Below are 16231 nucleotides of genomic sequence, written 5' to 3'. Positions count from 1 at the left end.
CCCCGCTGGCTCCGGTTGAGCTTAATGATATCGTCCAGGGACATGTCCATCTTGTCGGCCATGATGGCGGCTCCGCTCCGGGGCCTGCACTTCCGGCCGCGCTGCGCCGACGCCGGAAGTGGAAGAGGCGGAACAGGCGGCGAAGGCGCGGCAGTCGCGCGCGCTTGCGCGCGGGGCCTTATGGGGCGGCGGCCGCGCTTCCGGCGGGGCGGCCGCGCTTCCGGCGGGGGGCGGGACTTCCGGCGGCGATGCGGGTGCGGATCCGGGGCTGGAACGGCGTCGCCTCCTGGCTCTGGGTGGCCAACGACGAGAACTGCGGCATCTGCCGCATGGCCTTCAACGGCTGCTGCCCCGACTGTGAGTACGCGCCGTGACGTCACGCGCCGCGCCGTGACGTCACGCGCCGTGACGCAGTGTCTCGTCCTAGGCAAGGTGCCCGGCGACGACTGCCCGCTGGTGTGGGGACAGTGCTCGCACTGCTTCCACATGCACTGCATCCTCAAGTGGCTCAACTCGCAGCAGGTGCAGCAGCACTGCCCCATGTGCCGGCAGGAGTGGAAGTTCCGTGAGTGACCGCGGGCGCCGGGGCCGCCGCCGCCGCCCAGCACTGCGCGGGCCACCGGCACCGCTTCCATGCCACAGCCRGGCTGCTGGCGGCAGCGGCCACGGGGCCCACGACGTGCTCACTGCCCTGCAGCTCCGGGCTCCGCTCACCGCTCCGTCAGCGGCCACAGTCGGGCTCCAGGCTGTAACGTCCCTACCTGCGCTGGTGGCAATAAACTCCTTGCTGTGATCTGCTCATCCCGGTGTCCCATGCACTTCCAGGCTCCAGAGATGCTCAGAGCGGTGCAGAGCCGCTGGCGCCTGCAGCAGGGGAGGGAGGGAGGGGTGGATGGGGGGCGGGGGCGCAGCTGGACTCCGTTCCCCACGGCCAGGATCCGCTCCCAGCCTCACCCAGTGCAGCAGGGCCCAGCGGGGCTCTGGGGGCCTAGGGCAGGTGCTGGGAGGCACGAGTGGGGCCAGGGTGAGCAGCTCCTTGCCCGTGGGCAATGCCGCTCCGGGGAGGCGGGCTGACGGCTGCGGCGGGGGAGGCGCAGACGGGGTGGGCGCAGCGCACCCTCCACCTGCCTATAAAGGCAGCAGCGGCAGCCCCGGCGCTGCTRCTGTGATCCTGCCAGCACCATGCACACTGCCCACTGGCTGGGACTGGCCCTGGCCCTGCTGTGCCACCCTGCAGCACCTTGGTACATGCAGGCAGCTGGACCCAGCTATTACTCGGTGGGCAGAGCCTCAGGGCTGCTCTCCAGCTTCCGCCGCTCATCCTACATCCGCCACTCCGACTCTGACAGCGCTGCTCAGCACAGCCCCCGCGCRCGGCCACGCAGTGCGGTGAGTACCGGGCTGCCCCACGGAGCTCAGGCACGGTGGGCGTCCCCACGCGGCGGCTCTCCAGTCCTCCGCAGGGCTGTGCGCTGCAGTGAGCACCAGGACCCGCAGCAGGACCCCGGGTGTCCCATGGGGCTCCGTGCCTTAGCAAGCAGCAGGATCCCAGTCTGCCCATGGGGCATGAGGAGCTCCGGGGCTCCTCGCGTCCCCAGCGAGGCCCTGGGCCACGGTGGATGCCAGGACACCCCAGCTCTTCCAGCAGGGTTCCAAGCGCAGCTATGTATGGGCACCGGGAGAGCTACCACGCTCCCCAGGTGCCCCAGCGAGGACTAGGACCGGGGTCACCCGCCCGCAAGGCCCTGAGGCGCAGAGGGCTCCCTGCTCCCCGGGGACACCAGTCGCACCGCTGACGCTCTCTCCTGCAGGTGCTGTGCGTGACGGATGTGTCCTCCAAGCTGCAGAGCTGCCAGGCACTGCCCAGCATGCCGGGCACCCTCCAGTGCAAAGCAGACGTGACTATGTCCTTGGACCCCACAGCGTGCACGGATGCATGAGCCAACAGCAGCAYGATCCCACTGGGACTACAGCTCTGACAATAAATGCACCCAGACTGGATCCGTCTCCTGTGTCCTTCTGGTGGCACTGGGGATGGGCCCGGGGTGGGGGGGCTGCCACGGAACARCCTGTGGGGTAGGGGAGCACACTGGGGGTCTGGGAGGCACCTGCCACACCAGGACCCACATGGGGCAGCGGCAGCCTGGGCTGTGCCCGTTCTGGAACAAGGGACAGTGCTCCAGGACTTGCCGTGGGGCCAGTGCAACAACTGCCCRGGCCGGGAAATGGCCCTCACAGCCCCGGGGGCAGCGGGGCCTGAGCCTGGCACGCCCCAGCTCCAAGCACGGCTTGCGCCAGCTGCTGCACATGTCGTGGCATGCAGCCACCAAGGGACCACGACAGGAGGGGACCAGCCCCTGCCCTCCTCAGACTCCCACACCAGCCCCATGGAAAGTCCCACGCTGACCCCAACTGGCAATTAGCTGCTGCACTGCCCTGAGCGCTGCCGCGCAGGGCCACAGGGTGCAGCACAGGGGCCGCGCAGGCGGGCGCAGATGCGGCCGAGCCACGGGGATTAGCAGAAACAGCCTGGGCTTTGCTGGGACTGCGCCAACGCGTCCGGGGTGTTACTGGCCAGCGCTGCCCCCGGCAGAGCCCCTAGCCCGCTCTGTGCCTGCAGCGGCTTCGCCCACTCAAGGAGCGGAGCTCAGCCCACACCGTGCCCCATGCCGTGCCGCTCAGCCTCGCTCACATCCAGCTGCTGCCCACGCCAAGCCAGCTGGGCACCATAGGCAGCCCAGGTGACACCAGGCAGGGCGATGCTGCTGGGACACGCAGTGGCGGCCAGCATGGGGATGAAGAGGCCCAGCTTGTCCCTGCCCAGCGTGGCAGGAGCAGCATCTCCCATCTCCTCTCCGTTGGGGGGGCCGCGTGCTGCACGAGCCTCTCGCTGCCAGCAGCTGCCAGGCAGCAGCTCCGTGTCAGTGCCGTTTCCACCCTCGTCTCCCTCCGAGACCTGCCGCACGTGGCTGCGGGTGCAGCTGGACATGGGGCTCCTGCAGGGTGTGGTGAGGAGCCTGTTCCGACCCTTCCAGTACGGGAGAGCCATTGGCACGCACCGCGCAGTGCAAGCACGGCTGCCAGCGCATCAGCTCAGGAAGCAGAGTCTAGCTCTTCTGCAGTTGGGGTAAAGAATAAAAAAGAACAACGCAGAAAACAAACTTACAAACTTGAAATTCATGAGCTTTCCTCTTACATCACCATGCTAATTTTAGCCCCTTGGGACTCACAGGATGTCAGGGAACGCAAGCGTGGTGGGAGCAGGGCCCAGAGGCACTTGGAGCGAGCAATTGCAAATGCAGAAGATTTCTGCTCAAAAATGGCGATAAGGCCCCAAGGAACTTCAGCTTCACCAGGCAAAATTGCTCCATCTGCTCAAGCAAAGCTGAAGTTTCCAGGCAAAAAAAGTGACACCAGTAGGCAGGCAGCTGAGCACGGAGAGAGCAAAAATTAAATAGTTTTGTCATTTTTTAATAACTRCACCTGTGTGCAGCCCAGAGGCAGCTCCTCTACGTGGAGACTCTCAGCCCAAGGTGGATTTGTTATCGTGACTAACTTGTTTACTTTTAATTACAGACTCTTCCACAGCCTCTCCTTTTCACAGCAGGAGCAGGCGCCCTCGGCTGCCCTGGGGGCTCCAGGTGCCGGGCAGCACAGGGAGCTGCTGCTCTTCTCAGGGGCAAGAAGCAACATCTGCAGCCCCAGGGCAAAACCCAGCCGGGGGGGTAATGCTGCAGTGGCCTGGGAAGCAGCCCAGCAGGGACTTGCTGCCCCCCTTCCCCCGAAGGGCAGCATCCTGCACCCACGGACCATCACCAGTGCACAGGGAGCCCCGACAGAGGCTTTTTGTGTCACCTCTGGTGCTGCAGGAGGCCGGCAAGGGCAAGGCCACTGTATTTCTCCTGGATGGGGCGGAAGCATCACCCCTCTCCCCAAGCGCGGCAGCAGGAGCCGGTCACTTGCCCAGTCAGCACTGCCCTTTCCACTCCTCTTGGCAGAGCCGCAAAGCGCAGCACTGGGCTGGGGCAGAGCCCTCTCCCTGCCTGTCCCAGCCCCGCACAGCCTAGCGGTGCCCTGCGTCCCATGCCTCCTGGGGCAGGAGCCCAAGGTCCACGCAGCGAGGGCCTTTCCCTGGGCCCCCTTGTCCCACCCGGGCCTTGGCAGCAGCTCTCCACCCAAACTCCACCACAGATCCGCATGCCCTGCTGCCGCACCAGAGCCACCTTCCCAGGCGGAATGGACCCGACGTCCATTTGCCCCCACCACCTGAAGTCACAAGAGACCTAGTTCACAGAAGYATTCAAACCACCTCCCCGCACCCTTCCTTCCCCTGGTTTATATGACTGCCAAACTGCAGCAACACTGACCTTCCCATGCAAGGTCTGCTGCAGCTTTAAAGTACAGGAAACATAAACCCCCCAAACATGGCAGAGCAAAGGTCCCCTCACCCTGTCTAGCTCAATTCTTCAGTGAATTCAGCAAAAACCTCCTCACAGGGAAAGACCAAATGGCTTCTGGCTCCACAGTGATCTCTGACCCACGTGGTAGAACAAATTTAGCACTCTCCCAGAGCCGAGGCTGGTCCATCCAAGGGCAAATAGTTTGTTTTCACAGCTCTAGTGAACTCTAGCTGGAATTCAGTAGAGCTCCTATGGAAAAGCTTCCTAGGAAGCCAGTTCCACCCAAAGGCCTGACAGCTTTCTGCTGCCTGGACTCAAGGCCCAAAGAGACTGATACACAATTCTTTAACATTTTATTAGTGATCAGCAACAGAAGTGTACAACAGAGAGGAAAGAAAAGAACCATCTTGGAAGGACTGCACAGCACAGTGCAGGGAGTGGCTTGAGACCCCCAGCACAGCACCCTGGAATGTAAGAGGCAGAAGAGGGCTCAGCCTAGCCCTGTCTTCTCCCAGGCCCATTCTCCTCAGGCCCTGTCACTTCCCACAGGAGGTGAACATGCTGCCTTTCAACCTTAAGAAAAGCGACATGGAATTTCAGCACACAAGGTAACTCCCTTAGACACAAGGTGAACTCCAGCAGCCAGCAGAGTATGCTCAGAGCTCTATGCGTAGAATTGGATCTCCTGCATATCTTGCAACAGGAAGAGCCTTTGGCTACCCTGCCCCCCACCAACATTTCCACTCCTCACACAGAGAAATTAATCACCAGGGAAACCACTAGCATTGAGGGTCCCTCACCCTTCAGGAGATGCTAAGCTGCTGCCAGTTACTGGGGAAACAAATGATGCACTGGTACCAGTCACAGCTGGAGAAAGGCTTTTTCCAGTTAAACCAGAAGTAACATTGTGTCCGGTATTTGTACAGACACAGCAGCAGAGAAGAGTCAACGCGGGGAATCTTACAGCACAGGACACAGTCAGCATCTCCAGCAGCAGTCACACTGATGGCCTAACATCCCTAACCAACAGCTCTCAGGAGGAACTATGAGCGCCAGATCCTTTCCCCCGAGAAGGTTGTTCTCTTCAGTGTGTAAAGCAGCCCACACCACGAACCAAAGGGCTGTTCTGAAATGCAGACTGCAACCAGGACAGCAGAACCTGGAACGGGACAGAAGCAGCCCGGGGAGCTGCTCCACTTCCCACCTACTAAAAGCCAGAAATGGCAGAAGGTAAAAGCACATCAACATGTTAAAACATCAGTTAGAATTAAAACCATTTTCTCTTTTGTCAAATCTCCTCTTGGGAAAGGGAATAGGGGCTGATTAACAGAGGAAAAACTAGGCAGCAGGATCCCAACCCATTACATCTGTATAATTAGTGCAAGAGAAGCTAGGACAGACGAGGGTGGGATAATACATCCTGTGCATGCCAGTAGCAGTGTTCTTCTTTAAGGGTTCTCTCTGCAAAAGTTCTTTGCTCCTCCAGAGGAGGGTGATGCTGCGGCATTTTGCAGCCCACAGATCAGTTCCCTGCTGGCCTAGTGCTTCTCTTCTTCCAGTTTCTTCATGGCTTCCAACACAGCCAGCTCTTTTGCTTCCTTCTTCTGGTTCCTAGCTTCAAACTCCAGCCTGCAAGAATCAGGAAACTGCATGAGATTCTCATCCATCCATATCTCTAGGAGACTATAACCAGTTCAGAGCAGGGGAACAACTGCTTTCTCCCATGCTGCTTTATTTCAAGAGCATTTCAGAAACCTCATCATTGACCCCCATACGCCTCTTCTAGAGCCAGCATCCAGCACATTCCCATGACTGTTATAATCACTCCAGAAGTGATAGATTCCCACGCTGTACAAACATTGCTTATTTCCCACTCTGCAGACGATGTTGCTATACTATACTTAGTCCATCCTGGGACAGGCCACCTGCTGCTGCAACACCAAATTCAATTTTACAATTGGCCTGAGCAAAAGTCACTGAAAGTGAAGGTCTCAGGCCTAAAAGAGCAAAGCTCTGAGTGTAATAGAATGCTGTATCTCCAAGAATACAGCAAGGAAATTTTATCATTAATGGAGCGAGAGTTAAAAGCAATAAAACACAAGTGGTGAAGGACATTCTGACATGGTACAGTGTAGCTATTCCTTGTCCCATACAGTCCAGTAAATCCACATCTAAGCAGCCCATCTAAAGTATTAAAATAAAGCTGTGGAAGAAGGAGGATCTGTCCACTGAGTCTCTCTCTTCTGTGCCTTTAGGTAACTCTTTCTCTTCCTATTCAATCCTGTTAATTAGCCCTCAGACAAGCTACACTAAAAAGTGTGTGACAGAACTGGGAGAGGAAGAAAGCCAACCTGTTCTTGATGATTCTTTGCACAATCAAGTCTGTGGTGAGATTGCTGCCACTGTCCACCAGCTGGAAAATACCACGTCTCTTTGGTTCCTGTGAACAAACACAGCAGGCTCAGCTAGGAAAAGCATGCAGGACCTCTGGATTTACAGCTTAGTAAAAGAAAGCTGAGCAGAAGTCACAGCAGGTCCTGTGGGCACCCAACCAGGCATGACACAGAATGATCTCCTAGGAAGCAGAATAAATCACTGCCAAAAGCAGAGCTTCACATATATGGAAACTGAGCATGGCTGCCTAAGGCTGGCACAGAGTAAAGATTAGAGGATTTCTCATTCTGCCATGAAGGCACTAGAAACAGGCAAAACAAAACAGTGACTAATAGAATGGAGTAGTTGTGAATGATTTAGAGGCTCTGTTCCAAGTCTCTACCTCGGGTAAGGATGAAAAGCAGAATCACCTGCCAAGGACTTGCTTAGGTAGCATCCACTGCAGTATAGATTCTCAGCTCGGGAGCACAACTGAAGCCATGATTTATCTATCACAAACACAGACAATGGCAGAGAGCAGGAAGCATGCATAACAACAGCTGGCAGCTTACCTCATATGGATCAGAACCATCCTTGTCTGGCACCACCTCAGTCATCCCATGGCACACAAGCGYTACCTAGAAAGGTGCACAAAGTCACTGCCATTATCATGTTCCCTCCAAAAGATGAAAAGAACTTTCCCCACCGCTGCCCTCAATGCAGTGTAGCCTGGACATCAGCAAAGCCAACCCTCATGTGCTAGGCTTGATGATACTTCCCGAGATCCCTRCAATCATGCTGAGCAGGACAGTCTCTCTTCTGCACCCATGTTTTCCTGCACCACTTCAGTTCCCTCAGTGCAGCARTGACCGACATCTTCAAGAACACCTRTCTGTACCCAGAGACTCTCACCCTGAAGTGATCCAGCAGATCAGCAGTGACTGCATAGGGGGCTCCAATCACCACTTCTGAGACATACTAGAAAAGAAACCAGGTAAAGTGTCCACAGTCAAAAAAACTTCAGTCACCTCATCTGGGTATRACTTTAGGAACTCAAACAAGGGAACTGGAAAGTGAGTTTACCACCCAGAACTTGTCACACAGTACCTTTTTCTACTARAAAGTAGATTTTTAGTAGAAATGTGTACAGAGTAAATCCAAAAATTAATTGCTCAGGGTAAGCATTTCTGGGGCTCCCTACATTTGTTTCTCCAAAATTTTCTCCCCTGCTGCAAAGGATTGTATACCTTTCTGCAAGAACACAGTCTTTAATGTAGTGCAGAGCAGTCCTCTGCAAAGAATTCTGCCTTTTTGTTGCCAGTGGAAGAAAGCTGAAAGGGTTCTACAAGTCAGGTTAGCCAGGATGCCAGATGAGCCCAGCAATTCCTCACAGGAGCACATGAAGACCTCTGGTAGCCAAAGTGATCAAAGGAAGACAAAGGACTTTGCCTTCTCAGCGCACATCAAAGAAATCATGCAAGACTGTTGGCTGCTAAGTGGACCACACTAACTCCCAGGCAATTTCTAAAAGAGTGGAGAAGTGACAGACCTGTAGACACTTACCCTACAGGCTAAGACACTGAGTGTTCTTTCGTGGATGTTCATGATGGGATAGTTCTTCCCTTTGTAACGGTTTACTTCCTACAGCAAAGCACCAGCCACCATTAGAAGAGACACAAAGCAACCCCCTCCACCTCACTTTCTCCCAATACTGAAATCCCATATCGACCAATACACCTCTCTCCTTGGCTTCCAGAGCACAGTATGCTTATTTCAGAAAGAGGAGATGACAAACTGTTCTGTCACTGAGGTAATATAGTCATGGGAGCCAATGTTTTTGGCAATGTCATGTTCACACCTGGTCAAAGTGCAGCCCAGCAATGATGTAGGGTCTTTCTGCCAACTGGTGAACCTTCTCCAGGAAATCCACATGCCCAATATCTACAGACCTGTTTAAGGAACTAAAGCTAACAGGGAGAATGAGATAGAAGAAGTAGAAAACAAATATACTGGGAAGCCACAGTGGGAGACAGGAAACCCAAGGATTTTATATCACTTGCTGCCTGCATGCTGGGAGCAGCTGTTCCCTTCCTCCTCTGGTTCCACAGGTTCTGGGTAAAAGCCAGAACTTTTTAGCTTCAGCTTACATAGTTTTAGTGCTGCCTTTGTTCAAAATTTCTACGCGTTTCAGGTGCTCTAGCACAATGCCTCAAACACTGTCCGGGGAGAAAGTGTCTACTCAAAATACCCTGTACTTTCTAAACCACAGTTACCTGATCCATGACAGCCAGTCCTTAAAGGGGACTAGAGTATGATCTTAAACCATTTTCTTTCCTCCAACAGCCAGAAATCCTCTCTACAGAGAACCTGTAGCTTTTTTCTCAGCATCCTGTGACTGACTAAGAAACTGCCAGTAAGAAGTCCTGTCTTCCTCCTCACATACAAACTTCCAGGAAAAAGAAAAGGAGAGGTAAATATCCAAATCTGGTACCAAAAAGCATGAGAAAGTCAGACAAGCAGACCAGCACTACACTCTCTTGACAAAACAGAGTCAAGGATACGGAACAGGTCGAAGGCTCCAGCCACGTAGATGATAGTGTCTCCTGGCTGTGGTTCCTTCCCAGATGCAAACTGGATTATCTTCTGAGACGTCTGTAGGAATTGTGAGACTCCAGTCCAGGGACTGCGACCTTTCGGCCCCTAGGAAAACAGACTTCAGGAGGTAACTTGGACAATACAAATATACCCCCCCAGAACACAGCTGTAGGTAGGGCTATATCTTAATTTCCTAGAAAGAATCACAACTCTTAGCAGCTTGTACTTCCTACATTCCTGGCATTAAATATTCAAGCAATTTCACAAACACTACTTCCCACTTTGTCAGATACAGTCTAATCATCTGCTAAGCAGGCAAGTAAAAAGATGCTGAGAAGAAAGTTTAGAAAGGAGGAGGGCTCCAGGACAGTCTAGGATTTCCAGGAGAGGCAGGGCTCACTAACAGAACTGACAATGCATAATCTACCCATGTCCTCTTAGCAATATGCTCTTTCTGAGCTATAAGGCTGCATACCTATTCACCTGCACAGATGGCAGCCAAGCTGATTACTGGAAGGAGATCACCCAGAGCTCAAGAGCCAGATCCTAGCTCCAGCRCAGGTGCCACAGCAGATGGAGTTTTAGCTCCACCACGTGGCAGTTTTGGAAACAGCTACTGAGTCACCTGTTCTGACATCTGCTTCATTCCCCTGATATTAGCAGCTCTAAAAGACTTAAGAGACTGAAGACAATTCAACTAACACCAGAGCATGCCACATAAACAGCAGTATATAGAAGGGGGACTCAACTGACAGGAACCCTACTTGGTGTCCAGATATGTCTCCACACATCCAAGAACCAGAAAACATACCACCTAGAGCCTGCTGAAAATAATACAGCTCAAGCTATAGGTCCAGGGTCTTGTTAATCAGGGATATCATACACCCAGGGAAAAAAAAGAGTCTGATAGCTCTTTAGAGGCAGACCAAGACACAGGCTGAACACAACTGCAGAGAACCCCAATAAGAGTGCTTGGCTATTTGAAGACCAGGCATGTGAATTCTGTGCAGAATTGCATGCTAGTCACATGCCTGCTGCATAAACACTGCCCAGACTCAATGCACAGCACTAAAAGGAGTATYCACAGAGGCTGTCCCTGGGCTGGAGAACAGGGAGCTGGATCCCAAGGGAAGCGGCAAAAAAAAATAATTTACAAGCAAGCCAGAGAAACCACAAAGGCTCAACGAGTGCAGCAGGTCTACAGTGCCACTAAAATAGTTCACTCCACCAGCGTGCTGGCCCTGTGCAGACCCCATCTGCCTACTTCACCAACTGCAGTAGCTACTTTAGAGGGGCAGCAGAGATTTACTGAGGTTACTACTAAATGTGAAAAAGCCAAGACTGCAATACAGGCCAGAAAGCACATTTGGAATCCTTCTCAGGCCAGGAGTGGAACAACCAGATATTCAAGCCCAGAACTCACAAAATTACCTTCCCAAAGTTGTCAGTGTGTTTCCGATAGTCTAGGTCCTCGTCCTAAAGGGAGAGTAAAGAACGAAAATATTTAAGCACTCGTATAACACAATCGGCCAAAAATACGTTTGCATGTGGCACAAATGCTGGWAAGTCCCTGCTCAGGCTGGACATCATTGATATCTGCTCTAAATGATAAGCTAGTTAATATCTAAACCGCAATCATGTCCTAGCATTAGTTAGATGGACCCTGCCCTTATTTGATCCCAGTCTGGCACCACACAGTGACAGTGGTTCTTGCCCAATCTGCAGAGCTGATAGTATTGCGCACCTATGTCCCTCAACTATGCAGTCCCCTAAGAGGGCAATGTCCCTTCCTCCTCCAAGGACATGCCACTGGAGATGGGCTCAGATCTCTCTGTAGACAACTTGTGGAACTTCATCAACTCTTGGTGTGAATTTACATAACACARCTAAGCCAGTCTAACAGCTCAGCACACTAAAAGAAGGATCTCCTTCACCCCCTAAATTCTCTTGTTTCTCCCTCATCTTGTCCCTGTATTATCTAGGTGTTTCCATCCCCTTCCTTCACACAAGCAGTTCACTGGATTGTACACAGAATCGATTCCAAGTTATTAATCTAACAGAAAATTATTTTCTTTTTCCTTTGGTTAGGTTAACTTTCTACTSTGTAGTTAGCTGAGCAGACTCAAGAAGGGTCTGATGAGATTTAAAGCCAGTAGTCAGCCAAAAAATGCAGCTCAACGGTAAGAATGGGACTTTCCCATTCTGAAAGAAGTGAGGGGTTAAATCAATGTGGCTGCGCTATGTAATTTCACTCTCAGAGAAGCCACAGGCTAGCCTGTATTTCCCATAACATTCCTGAAGCCACATCAATTATTAYAGACCACAGCTTTGGAGATCTACATCATAATTTCAGTCAGGCTTAAGCAAATGTAAGCAAAGGATCCTGCTGCCACTGCCCATAATCATCTTGCCAGTTCCGCATGCACCTGGGAGCCAGACCTAGGAGCTCCACTGCCATTTGGGACAGCAAAAGAGAAGAGATGGATTATGTCCTAGGCTCCAAACTCCCATCACCCACAGCCCTCTGACTCACTATGTTGCTGTGGTGAGCCTTAGTCATGAGCAGCATGCGGCCAACCAGGTCAGTAGTAGACACACCCTGGGTGCGTTTGCATTCCCTGCAGGGAGATAAGCAAAGGATAAAGCAGAAGCTGTAGGAGTATATGCCTTTTTTGTACCCCCATTACCACAGGAACATCTGAGAAATCTGATAAATCCAAACCAGGGAGTGGCCTGAGGAAAAGGAAAAAAAAAAATCTTCCCACTATCAGTTCTCTGTATAGAACAGAATATTTGTTTGCTGAGCCTCTGCATCTTTTTCACCCCACAGAACTGGTCATATGAGGAAAATCTGCCTTGCACAGCCTTCCCAGCAGAGCTAACTCCGAATGAGGCTTCAAGATGAGAACTGCCATATGCCAGTGACAGGTAGGCCCTGTCAGTCAGCTGCTAGTCTGCAACACTTCCTAGAAGCCAAAACTACGAGAGCAACTAAAGCTCTGATACATTACTGCAAATGAAAATGTGACCCAGAGACAGCTGTCTTTCATCTGAGGCTTCTTCAGGACAGAAACTCCCAGAAACTCTGCTCAAAATAGGATAAGAAATTAAAGTGGCAATGGCTTACCTGTATCGTCCAGCTGCCTTTACTTCTTCATAGGTATCCTTGCCATCTATTGTTAGTGTGATATCATCTACAGAGAGAGAAAAACCTCAGAAACACATCCACACACCTTCCTGCACAAATGCTATCTYGGAAGTACGGCGATAGCTTAGTATGCCCAGCACACAAGCCAGACAAGAACTCCTGCAATCTGAACCCCAGCCAACATCTTGCATTCCATGGAAGTGGCAGGGGTTTGCAAAACTTCCTTAACTGTGGAGAAAAGCATATTCCTGGATGCTAATGGCCATTAGCCCATCTAGTCCACTGTCTTTTATACAGTCCAGCAAATCTGATCCGATTGCCTCTGCAGTGAGTTCAATAGCACACATTACTGAATTATTGCCCAAATGACAACAAATAACTACAATTAACTTCGGTGCTGAAAAACAATTCAACCTTATTTTCTCTAGCACTGGTTTCAGCCACTAGTTCACGTTACAACTTTCCCAATTAAACAGTCCTTCAATACTCAGTGYTGTCCTTCAGCAATAGCACTTCTATAGTGACATCGGTAGACCTTTTGAAGTTTCTAAACTAAACAGAGTGGGCTTTGTTTCACTGTAAGACTACACTAGTACTGCAGAGTTAGTTCTGGTTCTTACTTGGGCATGGTTCCTAACTCATCCTACAAAAACACCTCTCACCTGACTTTAGCAATAGTTTCAATTACTCACAAGTGAAAACCTAAATAGGCTTTCATTTAGCAAAATACCCAGTATACAGTGCAAGCACTGGTAACTCACTAGTACTACTCTTACATAATTGCTGCAGCATGCTCAGAAAAGCTGTTAAGTTCTTCTAAAATTCCACACCTTTACCTCAGGGTACACAGTGAAGGGAGGTGGGGAGAACATATTGCAAGTACTGCTCTATGAGCCAAGAAAGAGGCAGAAACACTGGATTTGCTGTCTGTCATCTTCCCAGTAAAGCTCAGCTATTTCAAAACTTCTGCACAAACACGGTCTGGTAAAACTGCAGCACCTAGGAGTATGATCCACATAGAAGCATGGAATGTTTTGGCAGAGGGGATAAATGCAGGATAACTGGAGCAAAGGCCACTAGAGCTTCTCTGTTGTCAAACTCTCTCTCTGAGACTAGTTTTGGGTACCTGACCCCTTACACACTTTCAGTGCAGGCAATTATCATCATGTCTAGTCTCAAAAAAGCACTGGTAGCRAGGCTCCAAGTGTTAATTCCATATAAAAACAAAAAGCATAATAGCATTTTACAGGCATTATATTCAAGGATAAAGTTCCAACACATTTTTTTWAAAAAGACATATAGGAAGTTAACAAGGAATTTGATAATCATTCTGTCAGGTGAAAAGCATTTCTATCTTATGGAAGAATAACGACTTAAYGTGAGTTAATATACAGTATTTAACGCAATACTTGAATTATTACTAGCAGGGAGCTGGGATCAAATGAGGAGAAGTGAGAAGAGCATAAAGACTACTCCTAATTAACAAAGTACCTTTGAAGTAGAAGGAGCTAAAGCTGAATGAACCCCAGAAATAGCCCAAGGAAGGGGACAGGGTATGAAAACAAGAATGTTTCCTCAGAACAGTTTCTCTTCAACGACTGTAAACTGAAAGATGTTCATACAAGTACCAGGCCTCAGACCACACAGTTAGCTAAGCACTTATCCAGCTTATGAACTGGATAAAGAGAAAAAAGCCCTTCATATCTGATCTGATCTCAGGATGAATAAACATGATTGTATTTCTGCACTCTTGCCTTTATAATGCTGCTTTTCACTGTTAAATAACTATTTACAAACCCTTGCTTGTACCAATGGCAATCTCAGGATAATTGTCAGACAACACATCTCATCTTTCTAAGCAAAAGGGATGCCTGAAACCAGGGGAGCTGAGCTGATCACTCTTACAGTGCCTATTACACAAATGTCTTTCTGCAGAATACCAAACAGCAGTAGCTGTACTGACCAGGGCAGGTGCTGGCAACACAGAAGTCTGTGCAAATAAGGTATTTTCTGATCCCAAGTGCTAGCCAGAACGTTCCTTGGTGCGCAGCAAGAAAAGTAAGCACACGCAAGCCCCATCGGGGCTATAGTAATACAAATATCACCTTGGAACATCACTCACCACCATGCACACAGAAGTCACAGTTATATTTGTCCAAGGTTTCCAGTGTGGTGACGTAGGGAGCTCCTGRAGCAATCTCATCCACCCACTTGATGGCTTGTACCATTTTGTACCTCTCCTCCTGYGTAAAGACAGGGGGGCCCTTGTGCTTGGCAATCTCCTCTGGGAGAAACAGAAAATCTCAATTAGAAACATGTGCTACAGCTACAAGTACTTTCACCTACAGGAGCCTTACTCAGTTCACGGGCAGGTGGGCTTGACTAGGGGCCCAAGCTCAGCTTGAAATTGCTTAGGAGTAGAGACAAAAGCCCAAGCTAGATCAGAAGAGGTTTTAATTCAGTCACGTTTCATAAATGTGTAACAAAAAGCCCCGGAATTAACTTTGAATGTAAAAGGAAACAGTGACTCCCTGTAATCAGACGTGCTGCCTTAATGAGGAGATCATCTTGGCTTCCTAGCAGACCCCAAAGAGAAAATTTCCTTTTTATCAATAGCTTCATACTACACTTGGTTTATGTTAGCAAATATGCACCAGGAATATAATCAAATTGAAATCCACCTTCATATGCAAGAACAAATTTCTAGTATGCATACTTTCACATGCGCTCGAAACCAGTGCTCTCCACACAGAAACGTGATCTGGGGGTATCATTTCCGCAGTTYGCACCAGGGTAACTGGATGGGTTTTTTTAACTGATTCAATTATTTGATAACATAGATGACCCCTGCAAAGAACCTTGCAAGCTCTGATCTACCCAGCACTGAGGAAAGAGTGAAAAGGACAGCTCCACTCCCTTACCCAGGGAAGATACGGTTTTCTTTTGGTAGCTGCTGCTCCTTGAGATGCAGGGAGGAATCTGTTCTGCACCAGGGTCTTCGYTGCCTCGGGGCTAACGCTGCTGGGTGATTCTAGAGGTAGCAGGAGGTGAAAAGCTGAGAAAACCTCTTACCATCTGTGTGGACTCCAACGATCAGGTAGTCTCCCATGGCCCGAGCCTGGCGCAGCTGATTGGAGTGGCCATAGTGCACCATGTCATAGCTGGAAGGCAAAGGCCGGGGTGAGCCACGGCCACGGCGCAGCTGCCGCCTGCTCCCGGTGCCGATCCGAGCCCAGTGGACTACCGACAGCGGCCTCCCGGGGCACCCGGGCCGAGCGCACCCGCGGCCAAAGGGCTCCAGCACTACCGGCACCGGCGGCTCGACCGACTCCGGCGGCACCGGGCTCCCGCGGCTGCGCGGGGCCGCTCCCAGCACCGCGGTGAGGGAGCGGAGCGCAGGGCCGTCTCGGAGCCGGTCCCGGTCCCTGCCGACRCCAGGAAGGGCGCCCCGCGGCCACCCCCCGCGCCCCGGCGGTCACAGACGAGCCGGAGGCAGCACCTCAGCAAACTCCGTTTATTGCTGGCCNCAGCGCGGGGCCTGTGCGCGGCCTCCTCAGCCCGCCGCCGCCCCCGGCACCTCCGCGGCGCCAACGGCCGCCGCGGCCCGCTCTGCGCCGGCCAGCGAAACGTCACCACTCGCCCTGACCCCGGCGCGCTTCCGCTTCCAGGACGCCCGCAAGGYTCCTCGTTAAGGGCGTCTCGCCCTGCGCGACCC

At 51.7% G+C, this 16231-nt stretch overlaps 4 protein-coding genes across 7 annotated transcripts in view; 2 read left to right on the top strand and 2 right to left on the bottom strand.

Annotated features, from left to right (window-relative positions):
* ALYREF (Aly/REF export factor) overlaps positions 1–106 on the bottom strand; it is a 5105-nt gene extending 4999 nt beyond the window's left edge. The window contains exon 1 of the mRNA XM_085314425.1: positions 7–106. Coding sequence (XP_085170551.1) covers positions 7–62 — 56 coding nt within the window. The 5' untranslated portion in view covers positions 63–106. The remainder of the gene's footprint in view (positions 1–6) is intronic.
* Positions 107–213: 107 nt separating this feature from the next.
* On the top strand, positions 214–801 carry ANAPC11 (anaphase promoting complex subunit 11). Its single transcript, XM_085314402.1, has 2 exons — positions 214–357; positions 428–801. Exons 1-2 carry the CDS (start codon positions 249–251, stop codon positions 571–573), a joined length of 255 nt encoding a protein of 84 aa, XP_085170528.1. The 5' UTR covers positions 214–248; the 3' UTR covers positions 574–801.
* A 90-nt stretch (positions 802–891) lies between these two features.
* Positions 892–2001, top strand: NPB (neuropeptide B). Its single transcript, XM_085314403.1, has 2 exons — positions 892–1389; positions 1812–2001. Exons 1-2 carry the CDS (start codon positions 1183–1185, stop codon positions 1938–1940), a joined length of 336 nt encoding a protein of 111 aa, XP_085170529.1. The 5' UTR covers positions 892–1182; the 3' UTR covers positions 1941–2001.
* Positions 2002–4736: 2735 nt separating this feature from the next.
* On the bottom strand, positions 4737–15964 carry PCYT2 (phosphate cytidylyltransferase 2, ethanolamine). 4 transcript variants are annotated; one of them, XM_085314399.1, is made up of 12 exons: positions 15589–15964; positions 14639–14800; positions 12496–12562; positions 11902–11986; positions 10800–10844; positions 9335–9473; positions 8632–8714; positions 8337–8414; positions 7686–7751; positions 7346–7411; positions 6752–6840; positions 4737–6029 (listed from the first exon to the last, which is right to left on the bottom strand). In XM_085314399.1, the coding sequence occupies exons 1-12, from the start codon at positions 15668–15670 to the stop codon at positions 5939–5941; spliced, it is 1053 nt and encodes a 350-aa protein (XP_085170525.1). In that variant the 5' UTR covers positions 15671–15964; the 3' UTR covers positions 4737–5938. The 4 variants fall into 4 exon arrangements, with proteins under 4 accessions (XP_085170525.1, XP_085170523.1, XP_085170524.1 ...); XM_085314397.1 differs by having other exon boundaries at positions 14639–14759; positions 15589–15678; XM_085314398.1 differs by lacking the exon at positions 15589–15964 and adding an exon at positions 15438–15582.
* Positions 15965–16231: the final 267 nt, after the last annotated feature.

This window comes from Rhea americana, unplaced genomic scaffold (genome assembly GCF_003343005.1).
Source record: "Rhea americana isolate MKP2758 unplaced genomic scaffold, rheAme1 scaffold_402, whole genome shotgun sequence".
Classification (NCBI taxonomy): domain Eukaryota; kingdom Metazoa; phylum Chordata; class Aves; order Rheiformes; family Rheidae; genus Rhea; species Rhea americana.
This window is presented reverse-complemented; position numbering and strand designations above follow the sequence as displayed.

Bases quoted from the DNA above. Each gene is read 5' to 3' on its own strand.
- ANAPC11 (XM_085314402.1), top strand. From the start codon at position 249: ATGCGGGTGCGGATCCGGGGCTGGAACGGCGTCGCCTCCTGGCTCTGG. The intron at 358-427 runs GTGAGTACGCGC...GTCTCGTCCTAG, and splicing joins CAACGGCTGCTGCCCCGACT to GCAAGGTGCCCGGCGACGAC.